Here is a 27,949-nt window from a genome sequence, read left to right on the forward strand (position 1 = left end):
ATAGCAAAACATAATTAGAATAACTAGAAAGATTGGCCCAAATGAAAGTCCTTTGGTAGCTGACAGAAATCATCCAGTCCAAGAGTTTAACCAATCATTAAAGGAAAGAGAAGGATGTTTAAAGCACCAATTTGAGTATTCATGTCAGTTAGAAATCCAGAAATATTTTTGTGGTAATTTGGAATGTATACACAGCATTTTGTTTTGTTTTTAATTTTTTTAATGTTTATTCATTTTTGAGAGAGACAGAATGCGAGTAGGGGAGGGGCAGAGAGAGAGGGAGACACAGAATCAGAAGCAAGCTTCAGGCTCTGAGCTGTCAGCACAGAGCCCGATGTGGGGCTTGAACTCACGAACTGTGAGATCATGACCTGAGCCGAAGTCGGATGCTTAACTGACTGAGCCACCCAGCACCCCAGCATTTTGTTTTTATAAAAGTATAAGTTCTACCTTGTGCAGCAATTAAAACATCTAAATGCCATTCTGTTTTGTAGAACTGTTTTAGGCATTTGAGTTATTTTAGTATTTAATATAATGTTATTTTGAGAGTCATTTAAGGCTTTAACTGTGTAGTAGGTGGTAAACAGCCATCCTATAGACTCTTGTTTAGTAAGCAGTTAGGTAATTAATAAGATGTACTTTTATAGAAACAAGAAAAATACAGGTTAATGGTTAGAGCACATTACAAACCCTGTGTCTGCCAGTGCTGCCAGTGAGATTTTTAGATGTGAGACTTGAACCATCCTCAGATGGGAGTGGGAACAGGCAGCAGGAATCCAATTGGTCTTTCTGGTTTGTAACTCACATGTCTGTGGTGATCCTTTTGAACGGCTCATTGTAAGAAGGAATTGTTAGTAGAAATTGGGGAAAGGAGAATGCAAAAGAAAGGTACAACCATCATAAGAGAAATTTGAGCTTTTCCACAGGTTCGCAGGAATAAGAAGGCACATTAGTTTCCTTATTGATTCCCTGTAAAGGGGGTATAGATTTTATTTAGATATGGAAACCTATGAAGAATGCCTCTCTAATTTTACTGCATTGGGAGTATATAATATGACCCAATAGGGGCCTTTTCATTTTGGAGTTAAGCCCCCTGCTGTATTAGACTTTTAATCCTTTAACTAAACCAGGTCTTTTGGATTTAGATGGGGTGGGTTTCTAGTAACTGTCAGATCGGGTTTGGAAAGGATATGTTTTGCAATATTTAGAGATTTATGAATTAACCTGGCCTCAAGTGAATAATTTAGTAAAATACTATAGTCTTTATCTATTGATAGGTTTACAGTGAGAAAAGTCTTTTTATATGTAGTTGTTGAGGGAATCCATCCCATTTTCCAGTTGTTTAAATATGTCCGTGGGGTCTTTTTTCTCACAGAATGACAAGCAAGGAGATTGTCTATACCTGTGCTATTGTGACAGTTTTTCTGAATTTTACCTCAAGTTGTCTAGTTTAGGCAAACAACAAACATTTAAAGACCATCAGAACTAGAATTTAACATCCATAACGGTGCGTTTTTGAAACATCGTTTTTCTCTCAAAAAACCTTCATTTCCAGAAACAACCAAATCAAGACTTAGTTTGTTTGTAGTACAAGTTCAGTTTTAACAAACTTGGCCTAATTATTTACATAAACTCAGCAAGAATAGCAATTGATCATAAGGATCTTTTAAAGTTTGTTTTGCTGGAGCCTTTTTATAAGAAATCTCCAGATTGAACTTTTAGTTGCCTCTCTAGGCCAGGAGCCAAGTGAAGTACTTGCCATCAGACATGCCTGCAATACCTGTAGATTTGGGAGAATTCCTCTTCACAAGGTCCCCAAGATATCCTGAGGTTCCTGCACATGCCAGGAAGTGACATTCTTTACTCACGTGGTAAGGCTGTTGGGAACTCTGTAAACAAGGTGACAGGCCAACATTTTCAAGGGGCTTTATCGTTCTGTTTCATAAGTTCAACCTTGGTTCCTTAAAGCTTTAGGGTCATATCTGAGTCTATGCATGTCATTCAAATAGGACATTCTAGTTAAAGCCTTGGTAAAATAACCAGTATTTCCAGTGGTGTCCTGTTACAAGATGAACAGATTCCTATTGAACTTATGCAAACAATTGTAATTGCCATGAAAGAAAGAATACTGAGAGTTTTTAAATTTCAGAGGGTTTAGGTAGAGAGAAAAGATAAATGCTTCAGTTTACAAATGAATACTTTATGACATCTCTGTATGTTATACATATCTCAAGAGGAAGTTTACTTAATCTGGAAGAGCAAACATTAGAGAACCAGCAATATTTCGAACGAGTCACAAAAACTGTAATCTTCTTTAGTTTATTTAGTCCCATGTTCCTAATTCTTGTTCAGTTTGAATGCAGTTTTTTAGTTCTGGAAGTTCTTACCCATGTTAGTATTAATCTTAAAGATGTCAAATATTTGTCCTAAAAGTCCCTTTTATGAATCTCCTTGAAGATGAAATAGTTTTGTGAGAGAATAAGAACAATTATAAGTGACAAAATATCAGAAATGGACATTGTTAAAGATCTGATGAGAGTTCATTATGATGCAGTTGACAAGGAAATTCGGTTATTTCTGTAACACATTTCAATAATCAGAATATCAAGTGATAAAGCATTAAAACTTTAGGAATTTCATATATATTTGAGCAGTTATAGCATTTACACATGCAATACAACCTAAGGTTAACCATTATTTGACAATGCTTTTCCAAGTAACTTAGCATATAAAATAAAAAGTCCTAATTGGTCAAAAAGACTTCATTTACCCTTTAAATCCTGGGAAGTTTGTTAAAATTTAGAAAGTTATAAAGCACATCCTAAATAGGATTACAGATCATTACAAATCTTATTTCTTTACCCAAGCTGGCAATAAGAAATCCTAAAGGCAAATAGGTAGTATTATACAGTTGTTAGCAAAACCTAGCTCCTTTAATATTGAGCAATTTTAAGTAATCAAAGACCTGATAAAGATGAAACGTAATATCACCTAATGTAACCTTTGTTTACATTTTCTTAATGAGAGCAGATCAACAATCTAAGAAAACTTTGTCTTTTGAAAAGAGAGAAAAACAGAATTTCAACCTTATACCAGTGTACTGTTTAAATTTTTAAAAAATTTTTATTTTTTTTTAATGTTTATTTTTGAGAGAGAGACAGAGCATGAGTAGGGGAAGGGACAGAGAGAGAGAGAGAGAGAGAGAGAGAGAGAGACAGAATGAATCCGAAGCAGGCTCCAGGCTCTGAGCTGTCAACACTGAGCCCAACTCGGGGCTCAAACCCATGAACTGTGAGACTATGACCTGAGCTGAAGTTGGACGCTCAACTGATTGAGCCACTAGGGTGCCCCCCAGTGTACTTTTAAACTATATTAATCTCAACCTTAGACCATCCTGACTACACATAAATTCCTTTTCAAGATTTTCCTTCATGAACCTTCTACAGCTTTCCTTTGCCTTCAGATTTTGTCCCAAGCCATTTCTCTCCAACCAATCTCATTTAGGACAAAATTATTTTCTTTTACCTTCAACAAAAAATATATTTCCATTCCTTATATATTTCTTATATTATCTCCTACTTTCCTACATATGGAGTTGCTTTTCTTATTTCCATCAGTCTTAAGTACATTTAGCAGAATTTTAACTCTTGGAAACCTTAGTCTCCAATGAAAACTTAGTAACCAATCATAAACCGTTACACCAGAGTTCTTTAGAGGGCAAATTCATGAACCAGTTAAGCACAAAGCATGTTTTCCAATAGACCCAAATAGCCTTAGTTTCTCTGCAATAAGGAGTTAAAAGCACAAACCTATGTTCAGTAATCAAAGTTTTAGCACTCTATCCTATTTGGAAAAGACCTAGATGTCCAATGAATTTAATCTCGTTTATTGTGCAAGCAAAACTTCAAAGTTTCAGGTTACCAAAGACTTTGAAAGCTCTTAACAATTACCCATGAAAACTTTGAAACAGACAAAATTAACCATCATTTTAAGTCATCTTTTTGCTAACAAATTGCAACAGAGATAACATGAGCTTATTTGACCTTTAGTAAACCTTGGTAGAATACAAGTTTCATATTTAATGCTGATAACTCTGAAGACATGTCTATCTTAATTAAACCAGCACACTTAAATTAGTTTAAATAAACGCTGAGTTGTTTCATATGTGTCCACTTAAGAGAAAGAGCATCCCAGGGCGCCTGGGTGGGTTAGTCAGTTAAGAGTCTGACTTTGGCTCAGGTCATGATCTCACGGTTCGTGGGTTCAAGCCTTGCGTTCAGCTGTATACTGACAGCTTGGAGCCTGGAACCTGCCTTGGATTCTGTGTTTCACTCTCTCTCTGTCCCTCCCTGCTTGTACTCTGTCTCTGTCTCTGTCTCTCTCTCAAAAATAAATAAACATTAAAACAATTAAAAATAAAAAGAGAAAGAGCATCCCCTTTGTCAGGGATGGCCTGTGTTTCCTCCAGCAACCTGGGTACTATCAGGAGGAGGCCCGTTTAGACAATTATCATCCAGTATATCAGGAGGGAGTTTACTGGCCTGGTTACTGACCAAACACATTGTGCAAGAGGCTCTTGGGTCCGGGTAGAGCCATGAAGGCCTGGACCTAGGGTACCTCCATCCATTTGCCCTGTTTACTAAGGCCATGCAGTGTTATAGGAGATCAGTTCTTTTCTACATTTTGCAAACCAAATTATTTCTATTGGGTTAAAAGGCATCCCAAGAGAGAGTCCTTGGGGACTGAGGAGAAGCTCCCCTGTTCCTAGACAGAAAAGTAGAGAGAAAGTAGAAAGAAGGTCCATTACCCCTGAGAATCCCCCTGACTCCTGGGTGGTATCCCATGCGCAGGATATGTCAGAGGTTCCTGGTGTCAAAGCAACCCCAAGTGTCCCTCGAACGAAACCACTATGACCACCAATCAGTCGATTAAGGGCTCCTGAAGGAGGGATGCTAGCATCCCCCTGCTTGCACATTGCATCCTAGGCTACAGATGGGTGCCTGGCGTTTGGACCAAGTTTGCCTTGCTGAGAAGGCCAAGAAACCACCATTTTGTAACCCATGGAAAACACTGGAAAAGTTTTACAAGGGGGAATTCCCCAATTTTGTAATTTAAGTAGTAGTTGATAGAGGACATTGATGGAAAGCAGCACAGATAGAAATCCATTATGATCTTAGTAAGGTTCCAACACACAGTCTTTATAGCCAACTTCCTTAGGAAATGGTAGGGTTTTAATTCATTTGGGTACTGGTTTTGGCCAGTGGAGATCTCAAGGCCAGAAGCTGCTTGACCAGAGACCTTGAGGAGGGAACCTCACACGGGAGTCTTAAGATTGGTAGCCATCTTGGTGATTTAGGTGGCTGTCCTGTGCCCAAGAGAGACAACTTTGTATAAGGACAGGAATAAAGAGAGGGCATCAAGTTTCTGGGTCTTATTACCATTCCAGCCAGGGTACTAACTTAACAGTCAGAAGGCAGGCTACCCCATAGAGTAGCCACAGGCTAGAGGATTGCAGCCAACATGAAAGTGTTCCAAAAGACCATGAGAGTAAAGGAGGAAAAGAGAAAGGGCTCACCAAATTTACACCAAAACTCAGAGTCCAGATGAAAAGACTCATCGCCCCACACACTGGGTGCCTTATGATTAAATTTTGGGGTAATGGTGGGGTGGTCTAGAGCCATCAGCCAGGATAGAATTCTTGAAGATGTCTTTGGTACAAAAAAGTGATTTTATTAAAGCACGGGGACAGGACCTGTGAGCAGAAAGAGCTGTACTATAAGTGTGTGTGTGTGTGGGTGTGGGTGGTGGTGGTGGTGGGGGGGTTGACCGGTTTATGGAGGGGGGAGGGGAGGAGATAGGAGTTTTCAAAGAGACTTTCACATGCTAAAGACGTACTGGAGGCCTACTATTGTCAAGCTAAGGTTGTTTTTCCCTCTAGCAAAGCATTAACATTAAGACAGTTGGGAGTTCTTAGACTTTAGGCTATTATGGGATTGCCTTTTTCTGGTAAGCTGGTGGAGACTCTTACCAGTTTAACCATTTGGGTTTTTTGTCCTTTCCTGTTTTGGGGTAGCTTGGAGTGTCCAAGAAATATTATATATACATGTCCCACCTGGGGGGTGGGGAATGCTGTTAGTGTACATTTTGCTCTCAGCCTGCCCCTAGCTCCCTCATCACTCTTGAATGTTAGTCCTATGCTCTTTTGGGGATGAAGTTAGTTTTTCATTTCTTGACTTTGATGAGACTATCAGCTTTCTGTAGTTTTTTACTCATCTCTTCACCCTCCTCCATTCTCACTGTTAAATTATTTTTATAAATTATGTATAAGCAAATGGGACAATGTAATCACTTTGGCTTTTTTTTTTTTTTTTGTAGTGAAGTGTGAAACATTTCATTTTCTTGTTCTATTTAGGTAGTAGAGCAGACTTTTTGTTTTTTTGTTTTTTTTTTAATTGTGGCTAAAGAGGAGCAGGGAAATATTTAGAGAGGTTGGACACAGTAAGGAAAAATTCTTAGGGAGAAAGATAAGGACAGTGATGTGGGGGAGAAAATCAAAGAGATGAAGGGAGAGCCAGAGTCTTACTCTGTTGCTTTGCATTATCATTTTCTCATTGACTTCCCAGATTCCCTTCTTTCTCTGACCCTCGAGATAAGTAGCAGCTTTTCTTCTATTGCTGAATCTCTCTCTGCCTGTAATCTTAATCTCTATTTTCATTAAGTTCCTGGGTACCTGCAAGTGGAACACCCTCATTTTTCTCTTCTGCATGTCAGAATCTCTTTCTTTTTTTCCTTCTGATGTTTTTCTCTTTTGTTTCTTTTCTCCATTTGCTGTGAAGTAAGTGACCACTGGAAGGGGGGTGGGGGTGGAATGGATGAGTTGCATTTTGGGGAGGATAAAGGAAAAGCTTATATTTTCAACTGTTGTTTGATTTTTGGTAGCTGGAAGTACGTGAAGACCCCAGCAGCAATAAGGACCTGAAGGTTCAATGTGATGAAGAAGAACTGAGGATTTACCAGCTAAACATTCAGATCCGGGAAGTTTTTGCAAATCGTTTCACTCAGATGTTTGCAGATTATGAGGTGTTTGTTATTCAGCCCAGCCAGGATAAGGAGTCCTGGTTTACCAACAGGGAGCAGATGCAAAACTTTGATAAAGTGAGTAATCCTACTGGCGAGGTGGTGAGAAATAAGAATATGCCAGACCCTCCTGAAGATTTAACTGAAGATGAGTTTTTCTTTCATTATACATATATGCTGGAAACAGAGCTCTCTTAGGTTAAGGTGCACGTGCAGGTTGAACGTCAGGATTCTGGGAAGATTGGTTGCCACACAGTAGGTTACCTGAGTAAGTTTGGGCTAGTGTGTCAAAATTTCAGGATATCTGAAATTATATGAGTGTTAAAAAAAATGAAGAGATTTTGCTGTTTGCTTTTCATAAAGACCTAGGAAACTTGAGAGAAAATTTAACCTACCGGATCCCTTCGGTGTGTTGCCTTTGCTGGTCAAGGCTGTCAATGACTGTGTATTTCCTTTTGGTCCAATCAGGCATCTTTTCTGTCAGACCAGCCTGAGCCATATCTGCCCTTCCTCTCAAGATTCCTAGAGACCCAGATGTTTGCTTCTTTCATTGACAACAAAATCATGTGTCATGATGATGATGATAAAGACCCTGTACTCCGTGTATTTGATTCTCGAGTAGACAAAATCAGGCTATTGAATGTTCGGACACCTACTCTTCGTACATCCATGTACCAGAAGTGTACCACTGTGGATGAAGCAGGTGAGGCCTTCTTGTTGCTGTACTCTCCTCTTGGATTATGTCACTAAAGTGTCCCTGTTTCTAAATATGCCAACTTCTTTCCCTTTTTCTGCTTTACATAAATTATTCCCATTGCCTGAAATACTCTTTCCTTTTGTTTTGCCTGGCAAACGTCTCCTTTAACACTGTGTCAGTTAGGAATGGGTCCTGCTGTAATAGAGAATCTAATCAACTTTGGGTTAGACAGATGGGGGTTATTTTTCTCAAATTAGCAAGGAGTGCAGAATTGGTGGTTTTTGGTGTTAGCTCAGTTGCTCAACAATGTAATCAAGAACTGAGATTCTACTTTTTACTCAGTTATCCATAGCATATTGACTTTTATATTCATACTTGTTGCCTCATGGTTACAAGAGGCTTTCTATGTTTACATTCAGGGCAAGAAGAGGGGAAGGTTGATGCCAGCGGTATTTTCCCTCTTGTATCAGAAAACAAAAGCTTTCCCAGAAATTCCCAACAACTTCTGTTGTCTCATAGGCTACAACCATGTTCTATGACCATCCTTAAGTGCAAGGGAGGCTGTGAAAGTGAGTATTGAACTGGGTGTAATATTACCCTGAATGATATCGGGGCTGTATTAGCGAGAAAGAAGCAGTGAATGAGTTGTGATTAGGCACTAGTTGGTGTTTGCCACAAAAACTTAGCTGAAATGTCTCTTCCTCTGTGGAGTCTTCTCTGATGACCTCAGACTGAGTCAGTGAATTCCTCCTCAGTGCTCCTGTGGTGCTTTGTTGTTGCCTCTTCTCTATAATCTCTATTCATTTGAGCTATTATGGGAACAGTTTGAGAGCAGAGACTATTTACTCATTTTCTTGCCCCTAATCTGCTAGCACATATAGATGTTAAAAGTTGTTTGCTACATGCATGATTGAAAAGACCTTTTTGTTCAGAGTCCCTGTCTAGATCAGTTTAGGTAGAAAATAGTCTCATCTGAGGTATCAGATTAAGTCATGTGTTCACTTCTTTGTGGGTTGTTGAGTGTCCTTGTTGTAGCCTTTTTGTGTATTTTGTTCATTCACTTAACAAATTGCATAATACCTATTACACGTTCAACATATGGTAAGTGCTCAGCAAATATTTACTGAGTGAATGAATGTGCCTGGCATTTTTCTAGGTTTTGAAGATAAAACTGGTGACAATTTGGACAAAGTCCTGCCTTCATCAACCTTACATTCTCTAGCCTTCTGTCTTTACCTTGTAGCTCTTGTTCTAAGCCTTTCATTAAGATGACAGTCCTCTTGGCTAATGAGGACATGTTGCCTATGCAAGTGGACTGCTCTAACACAATCATTCTTGCTTTCTGGAACACATCAGGCTTCATATTCCTGAACCCTGCCTAAGGTTTTGGTCCTGGGAAGCTTGACAGATTTTTACAAGAATGTGGAAACATTTAGAGAAACATCTCCCAGGCCATCAGCTTAAATCAGGACTTCCTGATCTTTTCATATTTTGCTACCTTTGAAAATGATAATATTTGTATATGACTCACTGGAATAAAGGGAGAAGTTTGCTTATAGATAGAGGCTATGGAGCTAGCAGCTCTAGTCACTTGAGGCCTTGCCCATCTGTCACAAGTGTCTAGGCAATCAGTTCTCAGCCCATCTCTAATCCATTTGTTGAACACCAAACACTGAAGCATGCTGATTTGAATTACTCTGGTCTCAGTTGTGACCAGGACTTGTGTCTGTTCTCATGGAATATGGAAGGAGGGTCAACTAACCCTCATTCATATGATTAATTTCAGCAAAATTGGTGTCACAGATCCTTAGGCAACTCTATGTACTCCAAATAGTCTAAACTTTTTTTTAATGTTTATTTACTTTTGAGAGAGAGAGAGAGAGAGAGAGAGAGATAGGCGTGAGCAGGTGAGAGGCAGAGAGAGGGAGACACAGAACTTGAAGCAGGTTCCAGGCTCTGAGCTGTCAACACAGAGCCCAACACAGGGCTTGAACTCATGGACCATGAGATCCTGACCTGAGCTGAAGTCAGATGCTTAACTGACTGAGCCACCCAGGTGCCCCTGTACTCTAAACATTCTAGAGCAGGGTTCTTGCCACTGGCCTCAGATCTCTAGCCTGGAGGACTAGTTCAGTCACCTCATTCCATCTTACACTTTAGCATCTTGAAGCAGGCTTATTGGAAAATGGTAAACACATAAATAAGGGGATATTTCTGGAGATCCTTTAAAATGCTACATTTAAAAGGGATCTTGGGGCACCTGGGTGACTCGGTTGAGCGTCTGACTTTGGCCCAGGTCATGATCTCACAGTTTGTGAGTTCAAGTCCCACATCAGACTTGCTGCTGTCAGCCTGTCAGCATGGAGCCTGCTTTGAATCATCTGTCCCCCTCTCTTTGCCCCTCCCCTGCTTTTGCTCTCCCAAAAATAAATAAATATTTTTAAAAGGGGAGGAAATGGGAAGATGGCAGAGCAGCATGGAGACTCAGGTTTTCTTGTCCCTAAAACACAGCTAGATCGCACCAAACCATTTTGCACACCTAGGAAATTGATCTGAGGATTAACACAACAATCTGCATAACTTGAGCCACAGAACTCAACAAGTTCCCAGTGTGGAGAGGTGAACTGGGGGAGAGAAAAGCTGTGGAAGGTAAGAAGCTGTTTTTGCGGAGAGAGGGCAGAGAAAGAGCAATGGGGAGAGTGTGACAATTTGGGATCATGCAAGAAAAGCACTCCCCTGAAAGTAGTTGGAGAGAAAGAGAGAGAAAGAGTGAAAGCACTTGCAGGGGACTGAACAAGAAATCTGTTCCCCAGAACCATTGACGGGGAGAAAGAAGAGGGTTTCAATACCATTAGGATTCTATAAACAGTGGAGTACAGAGTCTGAAATTCTGGAGCTCAGTGCCTGGCAGTGTTCTGGTGAGGAAGCAGGCGAATCCCCAGGAGCAGGCAGTGGGGTCCGAGGGGTCCATTTGCCACAATGGAAGAAGCGGTTCCCATATATGTAGAGCATTTGGCTTTCACTCCATACAGCCTCCACACAGACAAAGGTCCCAGTGGACCCCGGAGAGCAGTCACATTTGCTGGTATTGGGACAAAGACACCAGCGTGTGGTGAAACCTGGTGCCAGCTGTTTGTTGTGATTTGCCATAATCTCTGAACCTTGCTGCTGTGTGATTGCACAAACATTCTCTGGGGCAAGCTGGCACCCAGCCATTGCTCAGTGAGACCCTCCCCAAGTTGTAGGGGTCTCTGAAATGAGGGGTTTGAAATGCATCCCCATCTGAGGTAAAACTCTGGAGGGAGGTGCTGCCTAGCAGGCTGATGGCTTGGACATGGACAGGGTAAAGGTGGGGAGTGGACAGAGGCCTGAGAAAAAGGAAGGGTGCTTGATCACAGGTTGGTGAGAGTGCAGAGTTCCTGTGCCAGAGACTAGGGAGCTAGGTGAAGCCATTTTCATCTCTCAGGTGCATGCAAGTGCATGTGCGCCACACTGATCAATCCCAGTAAGCTAAGCAGCGCTATCTACTGGAGAATGGAGCCATTACACCACGCCCTGCCCAACTGCACCCTCTAAGCACATCCCCTAGAAGACCAGCACAAATCTCTCTGCCTGCTTAGTGTATGGACTATAGAGTGCTTCATAGTTTGAGTTTTAGAGGAAACTGGATATAACTTCATTCGGGTTTCATTCAGTTTGCTGGTTCATTTATTTGTGCTGTTTTTTTCTTTGCTTCTGTCTTTGTTTAAATTTTTCTTTTTTTTCTTAGAAAAAGAAAAAAATTTATTTTCTTTTTTGAAAATGAAAATTTAAAAATTTTTACTACATTTTTAATTAAATTTTTTAAATTCTATTTCATTTAATCTATTTCATTTTATATATATATATATATATTTACTTTTGAAATTTTTTCTTACCTTTTTTGTTTCTTTCCCTTTTTTCTCTATTCTGTCAAGCTTCCTTCAACAAGCAGCCCAAAATACACCTAGGATCTAGCTTCCTTTATTTGATTTTTTTTGTTTTGTTTTTAATTTTTTAATTTTAATTTTCTTAATTTTTTTTCTTCCTCTAAAATTATAAAATGAAGGAATTCACCCCTAAAGAAAGAACAGGAAGAAATAACAGCCAGGGGCTTACTCAACACAGATATATCTGAACTAGAATTTAGAACCACGATAATAAGAATACTACTTGGGGTTGAAAAAAAGCATAGAATCCCTTTCTGCAGAGATAAAAGAAATAAAATCATCAGGACGAAATTAAAAATGCTATAAGTGAGATGCAATCTCAAATGGATGCCATGATGCCAAGGATAGATAAAGCAGAGTAGCAAATCAACAATATAGAAGACAAAATTATGGAGAATAATGAAACAAAAAGGGAAACAAAGGGAAAAGAGCATGATACAAGACTTAGAGAACTCAGTGACACATTAAAAAGGAATAACATCTGAATCATAGGAGTCCCAGAAGATGAAGAGAGAAAAAAAGGGTCAGAAGGTTATGTGAGCAAATTATAGTGGAAAATGTTCTTAATCTGGGGAAGGACACAGACGTCAAAATCCAGGAAGCACAGATAACTCCCATTAGATTCAGCAAAAACCTGCCATCAGCAAGGCATATAGTCAAATTCACAAAATACACAGACAAGGAAAGAATTTAAGAAAGCAGCAAGGGAAAACAAAAGTCCTTAACCTATAAGGGAAGACAGATTAGGTTCGCAGCAGACCTATCCACAGAAACTTGGCAGGCCAGAAATGAGTGGCAAGATATATTCAACGTGCGGAATTGGAAAAATATACAGCCAAGAATTCTTTATCCAGCAATGCTGTCATTCAAAATAGAGCGATAAAAGGGCGCCTGGGTGGCTCAGTCAGTTGAGTGTATGACTTTGGCTCAGGTCATGATCTCCCAGTCTGTGGGTTTGAGCCTTGTGTCAGGCTCTGTGCTGACAGCTCAGAGCCTGGAACCTGTTTCGGATTGTGTGTCTTCCTCTCTCTGCTCCTCCCTGGCTTGCACTCTGTCTCTCTCTCTAAAAAATAAATAAACATTTAAAAAAAAATTTAAAAAAACCCAAAAAACAAAATAGAGCGATAAAGAGTTTCCCAGACAAACAAAAACTAAAGGAGTTCATGATGATGAAACCAGCCCTGCAAGGAATTTTAAGGGGGACTCTCTGAGTGGAGAAAAGACAAAAAAACCCAAAAAGACCAAAAAGCAACAAAGACTAGAAGGACCAGAGAACATCACCAGAAACTTCAACTCTACAGGCAACACAATGGCACTGAATTTGTATCTTTCAGTACTCACTCTAAATGTCAATGTACTAAATGCTCCAGTCAAAAGACATAGGGTATCAGAATGGTTAAGAAAACCAAACCCATCTATATGCTGCTTACAAGAGACCCATTTTAGACTTAAAGGCACCTGCAGATCGAAAGTAAGGGGATACGGGGTGCCTGGGTGGCTCAGTCGGTTAAGCGTCCGACTTCAGCTCAGGTCATGATCTCATGATACCTGAGTTCGAGCCTCGCATTTGGCTCTGTGCTGACAGCTTGGAGCCTGGAGCCTGCTTCAGATTTGGGGTCTTCCTCTCTCTCTCTGCCCCTTGTGCATTCATGCCTTCTCTTTCTCTTAAAAATAAATAAACATTAAAAAATTTTTTTAAAAAGGTAAGGGGATGTAAAACCATCTATCATGCTAATGGTCACCAAAAGAAAGGCAGAGTAGCCATACTTATATCAGACAAGCTAGATTTTATTTTTTTATTTTTATTAAAAAAATGTTTTTTAATGTTTATTTATTTTTGAGACAATGCGAGAGACAGAATGCAAACAGCAGAGGGGCGGACAGAGGGAGACACAGAATCTGAAGTGGGCTTCAGGCTCTGAGCTGTCAGCCCAGAGCCGGATGCAGGGCTTGAACTCACAAACCATGAGATCATGACCTGAGCCAAAGTTGGACGCTTAACCGACTGAGCCACTCAGGCGCCCCAAGACAAGCTAGATTTTAAAATAAAGCCTGTGACAAGGGATGAAGAAGGGCATTATAATTAAGGGGTCTGTCCATGAAGAAGGCTTAACAATTGTAAACATTTATGCCCCCAAAGTGGAAGCACCCAAATATGTAAGTCAGTTAATCACAAACATAAAGAAACTCATTGATAATAATACCATAATAGTAAGGACTTCAACACCGAACTTAAAGTAATGGACAGATAATCTAAGCAGAAAATCAACAAGGAAACGATGGGTTTGAATGACATACTGGACTGGATGGACTTAAGACACTTTCAGAACATTTCATCCTAAAGCAACAGAATACACATTCTTTTTGAGTGCACTTGGAACATTCTCCAGAATAGATCACGTACTGGTACACAAATCAGCCCTCAACAAGTACAAAAAGATAGAGATCATACATTGCATATTTTCAGACCACAACACTATGAAACTCAAAATCAACCACAGGAAAAAATTTGGAAAGACCCTGAATACTTGGAGATTAAAGAACATCCTTATAAAAAATGAATGGTTAACCAAGAAATTAAAGAGGAAATTAAAAAGTACATGGAAACCAATGAAAATGAAAACATGACAGCCCAAAACCTCTGGGATGCAGCAAAGACAGTCATAAGAGGGAAGCATATAGCAATCCAGGCCTTCCTAAAGAGGGAAGAAAGGTCTCAAATACACAACCTAACCTTAAACCTAAAAGAGGTAGAAAAAGAACAGCAAATAAAGCCTACAACCAGAAGAAGGGAAATAAAGATTTGAGCAGAAATCAATGATATTGAAATTAAAAAAATAAAACCCTGATAGAACACATCAATGAAACCAGCAGCTTGTTAATTCTTGGAAAGAATTAACAGAATTGATGAACCCCTATCCAGATTGGTCAAAAAGAAAAAGGAAAGGACCCAAATAAGTAAAATTACAAACGAAAGAGGAGAGATATAACCAACACCACAGAAATACAAACAATAATGAGAGAATATTATGAGGAATTATATGCCAATAAATTGGGCAATCTGGAAGAAATGGACGAATTCCTAGAAACATATACTACCAAAACTGAAACAGGAGTAAATAGAAATTTTGAACAGACCCATAACCAGTAAAGAAATTGAATCAGTAATTAAAAATCTCCAAACAAACAAAAGTCAGGGCCGGAAGGTTTTCCAGGGGAATTTTACCAAACATTTAAAGAAGAGTTAACACCTATTCTTTTGAAGCTGTTCCAAAAAATAGAAATGGAAGGAAAGCTTCCATACTCATTCTACGAGGCCAACATTACCTTTATTCTAAGATCAGACAAAAACCCCACTAAAAAGGAGAACTACAGAGCCAATTTCCTTGATGAACATGGATGCAAAAATTCTCAACCAGATACTAGCAAATTAGATCCAACAGTGCATTAAAAGAATTGTTCACTGCGATCAGTGAGGTTTATTCTTGGGATGTAGGGCTGGTTCAGTATTTGCAAATCAATCAATGTGATACATCACATTAATAAAAGAAAGGATAAGAACCACGTGATCCTCTTAGTACATGGAGAGAAAGCATTTGACAAAATACAGCATCCTTTCTTGATAAAAACCCTCAAGAAAGTAGGGATAGAAGGATCATAACTCACGATCATAAAAGCCATATACAAAAGACTCACCATTAATATCATCCTTGTTGGAGAAAAACTGAGAGCTTTCCCCCTAAGGTCAGGAACATGACAGGGATGTCCACTCTCTCCACTGTTACTCAACATAGTATTGGAAGTCCTAGCCTCAGCAATCAGAAAACACAAAGAAATGAAAGGCATCCAAATTGGCAGGGAGGAAGTCAAACTTTCACTCTTTGCAGATGACATGATACTCTATATGGAAGACCCAAAAGATTCCACCAAAAAGCTGCTAGAACTGATCCATGAATTCAGCAACATTGTAGCATAATAAAATCTGTACAGAAATTGGTTGCATTTCTATACACCATTAATGAAGCAGCAGAAAGAGAAATCAAGGAATCAAGTCCATTTACAATTGCTTCAAAACCCATAAAATACATAGAATAAACTTAACCAAAAAGGTGAAAAATCTATGCACTGAAAACTATAGAAAGCTTATGAAAGAAATTGAAGAAGACACACAAAAAAGGAGAAACATTCCATGCTCCTGAATAGGAAGAACAAATATTGTAAAAATGTCAATCTACCCAAAGCAATCTACATATTCAATGCAATTTCTATCAAAATAATACCAGCATTCTTCACAGAATACCAGCATTCTTCACAGAGATAGAACAAAGAATGCTAAATTTGTATGGAAGCAGAAAAGACCCCGAATAACCAAAGCAGTCCTGAAAAAGAAAACCAAAGCTGGAGGCATCATAATTCTGGACTTCAAGCTGTATTACAAAGCTGTAATCATCAAGACAGTATGCTGCTGGCACAAAAACAGACACATCGATCAGTGGAACAGAATAGAGAACCCAGAAATGATCCCATAACTACACGGTCAGCTAATTTTTGACAAAGCGGGAAAAAATATCCAATGGAAAAAATTGTGTTGGGAAAACTGGACAGCAACATGCAGAAGAATGAACCTGGATCACTTTCTTACACCATACACAAAAATAAACTCAAAATGGATGAAAGATCTAAATGTAAGACAGGAAGCCATTAAAATCCTAGGGGAGAAGACAGGAAACACCCTCTTTGACCTTAGCCTCGGCAACTTCTTACTTGACATGTCTCTGGAGGTAAGGGAAACAAAAGCAAAAATGAACTATTGGGACCTCATCAAGAGAAAAAGCTTCTGCACAGCAAAGGAAACAATCAGCAAAACTAAAAGGCAACCGATGGAATAGGAGAAGATATTTGCAAATGACATAGGGTAAAGGGTTAGTATCCAAGATCTATAAAGAACTTATCAAACTCAGCACCCAAAAAACAAATGACCCAGTGAAGAAGTGAGCAAAAGACATGAATAGACACTTCTCCAAAGAAGATATCCAGATGGCTAACAGACACATGAAAAAATGCTCAACATCACTGATCATCAGGGAAATACATATCAAAACCACAATGGGATACCATACTTGTCAGAATGGCTAACATTAGCAACTCAGGCAATGGCAGATGTTGGCAAGGATGTGGAGAAGGGGGAACCCTTCTGCAGTGCTGGTGGGAATGCAAACTGGTGCAGCAGCCACTCTGGAAAACAGTATGGAGGTTCCTCAAAAAATTAAAAATAGAACTACCCTACAACCCAGCAATTTTACTACTAGGTATTTATCCAGAGGATACAAGAGTGCTCTTTTGAAGGGGCCCATGCACCCCAGTGTTTATAACAGTGCTATTGACAGTAGCCAAAGTATGGAAAAAGCCCACATGTCCGTTGACTGATGAATGGATAAAGAAGATGTGGTGTGTGTTTATATATATATATATATATATATATATATATATATATATATATATATAATGGAATATTACTTGGCGATCGAAAAGAATGAAATCTTGCCATTTGCAACAATGTGGATGGAACTAGAAAGTATTAATCTAAGAGAAATTAGAGAAAGACAAATATCATATGACATATATATATCATATAATATAAATTCCACATATGAGATATAAAACAGATGAATATAAGGGAAAGGAAGTAAAAATAATATAAAAACAGAGAGGGAGATAAACCATAAGAGATTCTTACATATGGAGAACAAACTGAAGGTTGCTGGAGGGGTGTTGTGTGGGGGGATGGGCTAAATGGGCAAGGGGCATTAAGGTGGACACTTGTTGGGATAGCACTGGGTGTTACATGTAAGTGATCAATCACTAAATTCTATTCCTGAAGTCATTATTATACTATATGTTAACTAGGTCAGATTTAAATTAAATAAATAACTAAAATAGGGGGATCTTGATGGCAATCAATTCTACTCACCCACTAATTTTATAGATAAAGACATTCCTTTGATTCACCACTATATCTGCAGGGCCTAGAGTAGCACCTGGCACTTTTTTTTTTTTTGAGAGAGAAATGGGGAGGGGCAGTGAGAGATAGGGAGAGATAGAATCTTAACCAGGCTCCACGCCCATCACTTAGCCTGATGCAGGGCTTGGTCTTACAACCCTGAAATACTACACAACCCTGAGATCATGACCTGAGCCAAAATCAAGAGTCGGACACTTAACTGACTGAGCCACCCAGGAGCCCCTGGAATTTTATATAAATGGAATCATACATTGTTTTCTTTCTTTCTTTTCTTTTTTGTCTTGCTTCTTTTACTCAGCATAATTACTTTGAAGTTCATTTATATTCTGTTTATTGCTGAGTAGTATTACATTATATGGATATTACTGCAATTTATTTCTTTTCCTGTTGGTGGACGTTTGGGCTATGAACAGTTTTTTTTGTTTGTTTTTTTGTTTTTGTTTTTTTTTTTTTTTACATGTTTTCTTTTCCCTTGAATAAATACCTATGAGTGGAGTGACTAGATCATGTATGACAGGGTGCCAGTGGGGGAGGGGCAGCTGTCAGCACAGAGCCCGACATGGGGCTCAAACTCACGAACAGTGAGATCATGACCTGAGCTGAAGTTGGACGCTCAACCGAGTCACCCAGGTGCCCCTGTATGTTGACTTTTTTAAAGAAACTGACAAATTGTCTTTCACAGCACATTTTATATTCCTGCTAGCAGTGCATAAGAATTATAGTTCCTCTACATTGTTGTTAACATTTTTTTATGGTCAGTCTTTTTGATTTTAACCCTTCTAATAGGTTTGTAGTGATATCTCATTGTGGTGTCACAATGAGATATCACTACAAACCTATTAGAATGTGTTGATTTGGGTCTTCCTGATGATTAATGATGTTGAACATTTCTTGGTCTGCTTATTTGGCATTCATTCATTCATCTTTTCTGGTGAAATGCTTATTTAAATATTTCTCCCCTTTTTGGAGGTTGTTTTCTTATTGTTGAATTTTCCAAGTTTTTTATACATTCTTCATACAAGTACCTTATCAGATACATAATTTGCAAATATTTCCCCTACTCTGTGGCTTGTCTTTTCATTCTCTTAACTGTTTTCTGAAGAGCAGTGTTTAAGAAAAACAGTGCTTTTAAAATGTTGATGAGGTCTGATTTATCGTTTTAAGAAAAAATGGATCAAATCTTTAAAAAAATAAATGAGATGCCTGGTTGGCTCAGTTGATAGAGCATGTAACTCTTGATCTCAGGGTTATGAGTTCAAGCCCCACCTTGTGTGTAGAGAATACTTAAAAATAAAATCTTAGGGGCACCTTGGTGGCTCATTCAGTTAAGCCTCTGACTCTTGATTTTGGCTTAGGTCATGATCTCATAGTTCCATGAGTTCAAGCCCTAAGTTGGGCACTGTGCACTGACTACATGGAACCTGCTTGGGATTCTGCCTCTCTCTCTGCCCCTTCCTGACTCGGACTCTTTCTGTCTCTCTCAAAATAAATAAATAAACTTTAAGAGAAATCTTAAAAAAAAGAATGGGGTCCCTGGGTGGCTCAGTTGGTTAAGTATCCAACTGTTGATTTTAGCTCAGGTCATAATCTCATGATTCATGAGATCGAGGCTCACATTGGGCTCTGCACTGACAATGTGTTGCCTGCTTGGGATTCTTTCTTTCCTCTCTCTCTGACCTTCCCTACTCACACACTCTCTCTCACTCTCAAACAAACATTTTAAAAAAGGATTATACTTTTGCTGTTATATGTAAGAAATTTTTGCCTATCCAAGGTCACAGATTTTTTTTTTTTTTTTTAGTGTTTATTTTGAGAGAGAGACAGAGATTGTACATGTTCGCATGTGCATATGGGAGAGTCAAATAGGGAGGGAGAGAGAATCCCAAGCAGGCTTCATGACCTCAGTGCAGAGCCCAGGGCGGGGCTCCATCTCACAAACTGTGAGATCATGATCTGAATGGAAACCAAGAGTCGGATGCTTAACTGACTGAGCTACCCAGGTGCCCCACAGATTTTTTTCCCCCTCTGTATTTCTTTCTAGAAGTTTTATATTTTCAGGCTTTATATTTAGGTCTATGATCCATTTCTTGTTTTGTTTTAAGTTTATTTATTTTGAGAGAGAGAGCATGAGCAGGGGTTGGGCAGAGACCGAGATCGAGAGATGATCCCAAGCAGGCTCCAAGCTCTCAACGTGGAGCCCAGTGTGGGGCTTGATCACATGAACTGGGAGATCATGACCCAAGCCAAAATCAAGAGTTGAACACTTAACCAACTGGTCCACCCAAGCCACCCCTATAATCTACTTCAAGTTAATTTTTTTAGATAGTGTAAGCTAAGGATCCAAATTCATTCTTTCCATCTTCCTTCCTTCCTTCCTTCCTTCCTTCCTTCCTTCCTTCCTTCCTTCCTTCCTTCCTTCCTTCCTTTCTTTCTCTTTCTTTCTTTCTATTGAAATTGCCTTGAATCTGTAGACGAATTTAGGGAGAATTGATGCCTTAACATTACTGAGTCTTATGTTCCATGAACACAGCATACTTCTCCATTTATTTAGACCTTTAGTTTCTTTCAAGAGTGTTATATAGTTTTCGGTGTGCAAGTTTTGCATATCTTTTGTCAGATTTATCTTTTAAGTGTATCATTTTTTGAGATGTTATTTTAAATGGTATTGTAAAATTTTAATTTCTCATTGTTCATTGCAAATAGATAGAAATACAATAGAGTTTTGTATGTTGATGTGTGCCTTGCAACCATACCATACTTTTTTCTAATTGCTTTCTGTACATCTAGCCAATTTTATACATAGATAATATTGCCTGCAAATAATGATAGTTTTACTTTTTCCTTTCCAATCCAGATGCCTTTTATTTGTTTATCTTGTCTTATTGCACTGGCTAGAACCTTTACTATAGTGTGAGACAGATATGGTGATAATGGGCAGTGTTGTCTATTCTTGATTTGGGGGGAAAGTATTCGCCGTTAAGTATGATGTTAGCTGTAAGTTTTTCAAGGGATATCTTTTATTGGTTGGTGTTTGCTTCTGTTACTAGTTTGCTGAGAGTTTTTATCAGAAGTGGATGTTGTATATTGTCAGATGCTTTTTGTGCACCTATTGAGGTAATTATATGGTTATTAGAATTGGTTTTTTAATTTGGTGAGTGATATGCATTGATTTTTGAATATGTAAATCAACTTACATTCCTGAGAGAAACTGTATTTGGTCATGACATATTATCCTTTTTGTATATTATTGGATTAGATTTACCAAAAATTTGTTTATAGAATTTTTGCATCTGTGTTCATGAGGGCTATTGGTACATGTCTTGGTCTGATTTTGTATCAGGATAATGCTGGCTTCCAAGAATAAGTTGGGAACTATTATTTTTCTTCTCTTCAGTTTCTTGGATTATTTCTTCTTTAGAGATTTGGTAGAATTCATCACTGAAGTCATCTGGACCCAGAGTTTTTTTGTGGGAAGGCTTTATAAAGCTATTTGTTTGTTTGTTTGTTTGTGTTTGTTTGTTTGTTTGTTTATTTATTGTTTATTCATTCAGGGAGAGAGAGCACAAGCAGGGGAGGGGCAGAAAGAGGGAGAAAGAGAATCCCAAGCAGGCTCCATACTGTCAGCACAGAGCCCAGTGTGGGGCTCAATCTCACAAAATGTGAGATCAGACCTGAGCTGAAATCAGGAGTTGGATGCTCAACTGATTGAGCCACCCAGTTGCCACAAGATTTTTAAGAAATGTTTATTTATTTATTTTGAGAGAGAGAGATAGAGAAGGAGGGGCAGAGAGAGAGGAAGAGAGAGAATCCCGAGCAGCAGCAAATTCAATTTTTAAAACATATATAGGGCTATTCAGATTATCTATTTCTTCTTGAGTGAGCTTTTGTGGTTTGTGTTTTTCTAGGAATTTCTCCATTTAACCTATTGTTAAATTTGTTGACATTAAATTATTTGTAATATTCTGTTGTTAATATCTATAGGATCTGTAACAATGTTACCTCTCTCATTCCTGACACTGTTAATTTGTGTCTTTTTCTTTTTATGCTAATTAGTCCAACATTTTACATTAGTTTTACTGATCTTCTAAAAGAACCATTGTTTGGATTTATTAATTTTCTCTCTCTTTCATTGACTTTACTCTGGCATGTATTGTTTCCTTTCTTGTATTTACTCTGGATTTAATGTCCATGTCCTTTTCTGGTTTCTTAAGGTGGAAGCTGAGGTCAGTAGTTTTGAGAACTTTCTTTTCTAAAATAGACATTTATTGCTGTAAATCTCCTCTCAAGTAATATTTTAATTACGTATTCTGATATTTTGTGTTTTCGTATTTCTTCAGTTTCAAACTTTATTTCTCTTTTGGTTTCTTTTTTAACCCATGAGTTATATAGAAGCATGCTATTTAGTTTCAAGATGCTATTATTGATAATTGTGGTTAGAGGACATAATTGTATGATTCAAATTATCTTAAATGTATCGAAACTTATGGTTCAGAATATGGTATATTTTAGAAAATGTTTGACTTATTTTTTGTTGTTCTCATTCAGAGAAAGCAATTGAACTGCGTCTGGCAAAAATTGACCATACTGCGATTCACCCCCATTTACTTGACATGAAGATTGGACAAGGGAAATATGAGCCAGGCTTTTTCCCTAAGTTGCAGTCTGATGTGCTTTCCACTGGGCCAGCCAGCAACAAGTGAGTCAACCCCAGGGATTCTCTTATCCAGCTCCCTAACCACAGTGATGAGGGTTCTCCCATATCAGGGCCTGAGCTTGTGGAAGATCCCTGGAATTTTGTAAAGTAAATATGAAGATGACCCAGACCATCCAGGTTGTTCATTTTTGTTTGAACAAGAATACAGGTGACAAAGTATAATTCGCTCCTGTCTCTACTCTGCAAATTGGGATAGCTCCACATGCCCAGAAGCTACAAAAAGCCAGACTACAGATAGCTTGCAGTCATCTCTCAACTAAATCCCATACCACACCTAGCTAGCTAGCATTGTGTCTTTAATAAGTGGTGGTTGAAATAATTGGAGTCTGAACCAAAAGTAGATACCTTAGTGGGGTTGCTCTTTTTTAGTTACTTTTGGAGATGAGTGTGTCAAGCCCAGACAGAGAAGGAGTATAGTTTTGGATTTGCATGTGAAGTTTTTACATGTGTTTTAAGAGAGATATGTCTATGTTCTCCTGGGGAGTTTTCTCTTTCTTGCCTAGTCACTGAGCTCTCAGCTACTTTTCCTCAAGGTCTCTGAGCTATCTCTATTGACTGTTAGGTATTTTTCCCATGCCCAGCGTTATTCCCTAGACATAACCTGACCTTACTTTCTTAGTGCAATGTTCATAATTGCCTGCTTGGATTCTGTCAGGTGGACAAAAAGGAATGCCCCTGCTCAGTGGAGGCGGAAAGATAGGCAGAAGCAGCACACAGAACACCTGCGTTTAGATAATGACCAGAGAGAGGTAAGACATCTTAAGGGTGACAAACAGTGGCTCTTGACTATTCTACACTCTACTTCTCTTTCCCATTTTCATGACCTCTGATCTGATTCAAATGTCTTAGTAGTGATCTCTCCCATAAAGATGGGTTAATACTAGGGTTAGTTCCCGATACCTGATACTGGGCCTTGGTTATGACAAATCTAGGATATATGATGTTTTGCAAGTGACCGCTAGTAGGTCCTCTCCCTGAGCCAGGCCCTGTTTGCAGCCCTATCAGGAGTAATGTCCAGGCTTTCACTGTCCTTTCAGTACTCAGTCATGCATATGCTCCCTGGGGAGTGTGACAGGAAAACTCAGAAGATAAGAGTCTGAGATTTGGAAGAAATTCTTTTAAAATTTGTGAGACTTTGTGTGTGTGTGTGTGTGTAATATGGTAGAAAAAAGTTAATTCTATTAAAGTGAGAAGGAAGAAAAGCTGAACTTGGGTTAATGCTGTGAATTTCTGAAACGGGTACGGGGGACTTTTCTTCTATTTTTTGTGTATATTAATTTAAAACATAATCTTTTCTTTAAAATTTTTTTAAATGTTTATTCATTTTTTGAGAGAGAGAGCAAGCGTATGAGGGGGGCAGAGAGAGAGAGGCACAGAATCTGAAGCAGGCTACAGGCTCTGAGCTGTCAGCATAGAGCACGACAGGGGGCTCAAACTCACGGACCAAGATCATGACCTGAGCCAAAGTTGGTCGCTTAACCGACTGAGCCATCCAGGCACACCTAAAACCAATAATCTTGACTTTTTTTCTTAGAGAAGCAAAAGAGAAGAATGTTATCATTAGGTGCCTGGGGATTGGGGATTCCTGAATTGACCTGAGTTTACCAGCTGAGTTTCTCAGCTCTCCTGTAACTCGTTCCCAGTGAAGTTTCTACTTCTAAACCTCAGGATGGAGACCCTGCCTTAGTTGCAGAGAAGTTGTAAAAATGGGGCTTCACCTTCAGAAACCTATTTCAGGAACTTCTCTTTGAGAAAAGAACCTGCAATTTGCATTTTATACATTTAAAACCTATTAAAGCATATTGTTTTCATATTAGTCTGACACCTCAGTGAATTGGAAAATAAATACTATTTTGTCTTTGCTGTTTTTTAAAGGAATAAATTAGAATTGCGAGGTATGGCGATGAAGTTTTAAAAAAGGCTTATTTATTTTTGAGAGAAAGGGGGTTGGGGGAGGGCAGAGAGTGGGAGACAGAATCCCAAGCAGGCTCTGTGCTCAGTGCAGAGCCCTATGTGGGGCTTGAACTCACGAACTGTGAGGTTATGTTTTGAACTGAAATCAAGTGTTGGATGCTTAACTGACTGAGTCACCCAGGCAACCCTGGCTATGAATTTTTAACTGCTGATTTATAGGATATGATTGTGCTTAGCATTGTTTTTTTTTTTTTTAATGTTTATTGGTTTCTTTTGGGTGGGGGGAGGGGCAGAAAAAGATGGGGAGGGAGAGAGAGAAACCCAGGCAGGCTTTGCACTGGCAGTGCAGAGCCCAACACAGGGCTGGATCTCACAAACTGTGAAATCATGACCTGAGCCAAAATCAAGAGTCAGGTGCTCAACCGACTGAGCCACGCAGGCATCCTTGTGCTTAGAGTTTTTGTTTGTGTGAGGGTGGAAATGAAGTGTTGAGTATTGGTGTTATTTTAGAAGTGTCCCCTGGGTCTTCCATCTCACCTCCATATTCTTTCAACAGTGTTTATTGAGCATGTTTACTTGGTCCAATCGTTGTAATAAGCACTTTGAAATATAAAGATGAGAAGGAGATAGACTTGTCCTCAGGGATACCAGTTTATTAGGGAACAAAGTCAGATACACAAATAACTTTAGTAGAATAGTCTTTTGGAAGGGTCCTATGAGAGGCAAGTCAGTGTTTGATCACTGATTAGAGAAAGCAGAGGTCAGTTCTACCTGGGGTATTATTCAACAAGACTGATAGAGCCATCATCTCTTTAAGTCTGGGAGGATGATAGGGTTTTGAGAGACAAAGAGCAGTCAAGTGGAAGAAATAAATGTAGGATCAAACACTTGGTATTTGTCTTGTAATGGAGGCTGTAGGCTGAATATTTTGGAGTAAGGAGGTACAGGAGGTAGGTAACAAACTAGGAGGCAGGTAGTCCAGGTGAGAGAATTGAAGCCTAACCTTGGGGGTTGGTAGTAGGAGCAGATTGAGGGACCAGAAGGTAGAATGGACACAATTGTACTACTGGAATAAAGTCTGGGGTAAAAATATTGGTTGTGAACTTGAGATACTGAGAGGATGTCAGGGGGTTCTATGTTAAAACAAATAGTGGGGCCTCTGGGTGGCTCAGTTGGTTAAGATTGGACTCTTGATTTCGGCTCAGGTCATGATCTCATCATTTGTGAGTTTGAGCCCCGTGTTGGGCTCTGCACTGGCAGCGCAGAGCCTGCTTGGGATTTTCTCTCTCTCCCTCTGTCTCTCTGCCCGTCCCCTGTTCTCTCTCTCTCAAAATAAATAAATAAACTTAAAAAAATAGTATATGGAAAATCACCAGCACATTGTAGAAAAGTGGAAAATGCAGTTATTATTTTAAATGTGCAGTCTTCTATTAAATGTGCAGTCTTCTTTTCTAGGCTCTAATTTAGCAAGGCTATACTTTATGATAGTAAGGGTAGATACCTTTGAAATGGGCAGAGGAGTTAAAGTCCTCTCAGCTTGTTGGAGAAAATGATTTTCTCAGTAGTACTCTGAAATTTGGGTGGGTTTGTACATTGAACTATACATGTTGCAGCCATGTGTTAGCTCTGTGTTAACCGTGTTTTTTTTTTTTTTACCTCTTCTATCATTAAAGCAAAGGTAATTACAGTACTCATGGGATGCCTTACATCAAAGAAAACAGAACTCATGTTGTCTGTTTTTCTCTTTGCTGCAAGAGTTGTGTTTTAAACTTGCCACTCCCAACTTTGAGCATAGGAAAGAGACAATAAGAAAGTGCAGGTGGTAATAGTGCCCTCTTCAGGCTCTCATTAGTACTGGTCACCCATGGTTTGTGTGCGTAAACACAAAGAGCTTTTGATTTTTCCGTTTGCTGTAGAAATACATCCAGGAAGCCAGAAATATGGGCAGCACCATCCGCCAGCCCAAATTGTCCAACCTCTCCCCGTCAGTGATTGCTCAAACCAACTGGAAGTTTGTAGAGGGCCTGCTGAAGGAGTGCCGCAACAAGGTGAGCCATGGTTGTGTGTGTGTGTGTGTGTGTGTGTGTGTGTGTGTGTGTGTGTGTTGTTTCCCTTGGCAGCCACGGGGAGACACATCTTGGCCCTGATCACTCTTTCTTGGCTTTAAAAATATTGTTAATATAATGGGATACTACTGATGTTGAGATTCTGTTAACTTAGAATTAGGTGTATTTGCTTTAAATAAATATACCATTAATAGAGAGCAAGCACACTTTGCTTGATATTAACATGTATTTTTTAAAACTGAAAGATAGATACAGTTTTCAATTTTAGACATCTTATACTATTTATATAAAACCCTTATAGTTGAATTGTCTTCAACTGATTAGTCTTACACACATGAAAATGTTTTTGCCTCTCTGTTTTAATTTGATAGAAGTGGTCTCATTATTTAGATACAAGAATTTACTGAGTGCCTACTGTGTGCCAGGCCAAAGTGTGTTGTTGGGATATTTTTCTCAATTCTACAGACAGTAATTTTTTAAAGGTTTTTTTGAGGTATACTTGATACACAAAAAAATTACACACATATTTTAATGTATACATTTTGACAAGTTTAGACATACGTATACACCCATGATAATATCAACCACAGTTAAGATGCTAAACTTACCTATCATTTCCAAAAATTTCCTTGTGTTATTTTTTTGGTTTTTGTTTGTTTCTGTGGGTAAGTATACTTAACATGAGATCTGTCTCTTAACATATTGTGAAGTGCCCAATAATCTATTGTTAATAATAGGTACTGTGTTAAAAAAAAATAGACACATAGGTAAATGGAACAGAATTGAGAGCCCAGAAATAAACTCATGACTATATGGTCAACTAATCTTTGACAAAGGAGGCATGAATATGGAATGGGAAAAAGTCTCTTCAGCAAATGCTATTGGGAAAATTGGACAGCTATATGCAAAAGAATGAAACTAGACTACTTTCTTACACTATACACAAAAATAAACTCAAAATGGATTAAGTATCAAAATGTGAAACCTGAACCCATAAAACTGAAAGAGAGCACAGGCAGAAATTTCTCTGGCATTGGCCATAGCAACATCTTTCTAGATATATTTCTTGAAGCAAGGGAAACAAAAGCAAAAATACTATTGGGACTACATCAAAATAAAAATCTTCTGTACAATAAAGGAAACAGTTAACAAAACTGAAAGGTAACAACATACTGAATGGGAGAAGATAATTTGCAAATGACATCTGATACAGGGCTAAAATATGTAAAGAACATATACAACTCAACACCAATAAAACAAATAATTCAATTAAAAATGGGCAGAAGGCATAAACAGACATTTTTCCAAAGAAAACATACAGATGGCCAACAGACATATGAAAAGATGCTCAACATCACTCATCATCAGGGAAATACAAATCAAAACCACAATGAGATATCACCTCATACCTGTTAGAATGGCTAAAATAAAAAACTCAAGAAACACCCAAGTGTTGGCAAGGATGTGGAAAAAAAGGAACCCTCATGCCCT

At 38.7% G+C, this 27,949-nt stretch overlaps 1 protein-coding gene across 5 annotated transcripts in view; it reads left to right on the forward strand.

Moving 5' to 3' along the window:
* Nucleotides 1-27,949, forward strand: part of DENND5A (DENN domain containing 5A) — a 115,627-nt gene that overhangs the window by 62,816 nt on the left and 24,862 nt on the right. For 2 of the 5 annotated variants that reach the window (XM_027073179.2, XM_027073181.2), the window contains 6 exons: nucleotides 6,940-7,155; nucleotides 7,546-7,780; nucleotides 8,194-8,343; nucleotides 22,310-22,460; nucleotides 23,134-23,227; nucleotides 26,309-26,440. In XM_027073179.2, the coding sequence (XP_026928980.1) occupies nucleotides 6,940-7,155; nucleotides 7,546-7,780; nucleotides 8,194-8,343; nucleotides 22,310-22,460; nucleotides 23,134-23,227; nucleotides 26,309-26,440 (978 nt within the window). The remainder of the gene's footprint in view (nucleotides 1-6,939; nucleotides 7,156-7,545; nucleotides 7,781-8,193; nucleotides 8,344-22,309; nucleotides 22,461-23,133; nucleotides 23,228-26,308; nucleotides 26,441-27,949) is intronic. The other 3 variants (XM_027073182.2, XM_027073183.2, XM_027073180.2) reach the window with 2 other exon arrangements.

This window comes from Acinonyx jubatus, chromosome D1, assembly GCF_027475565.1.
Source record: "Acinonyx jubatus isolate Ajub_Pintada_27869175 chromosome D1, VMU_Ajub_asm_v1.0, whole genome shotgun sequence".
NCBI lineage: Eukaryota > Metazoa > Chordata > Mammalia > Carnivora > Felidae > Acinonyx > Acinonyx jubatus.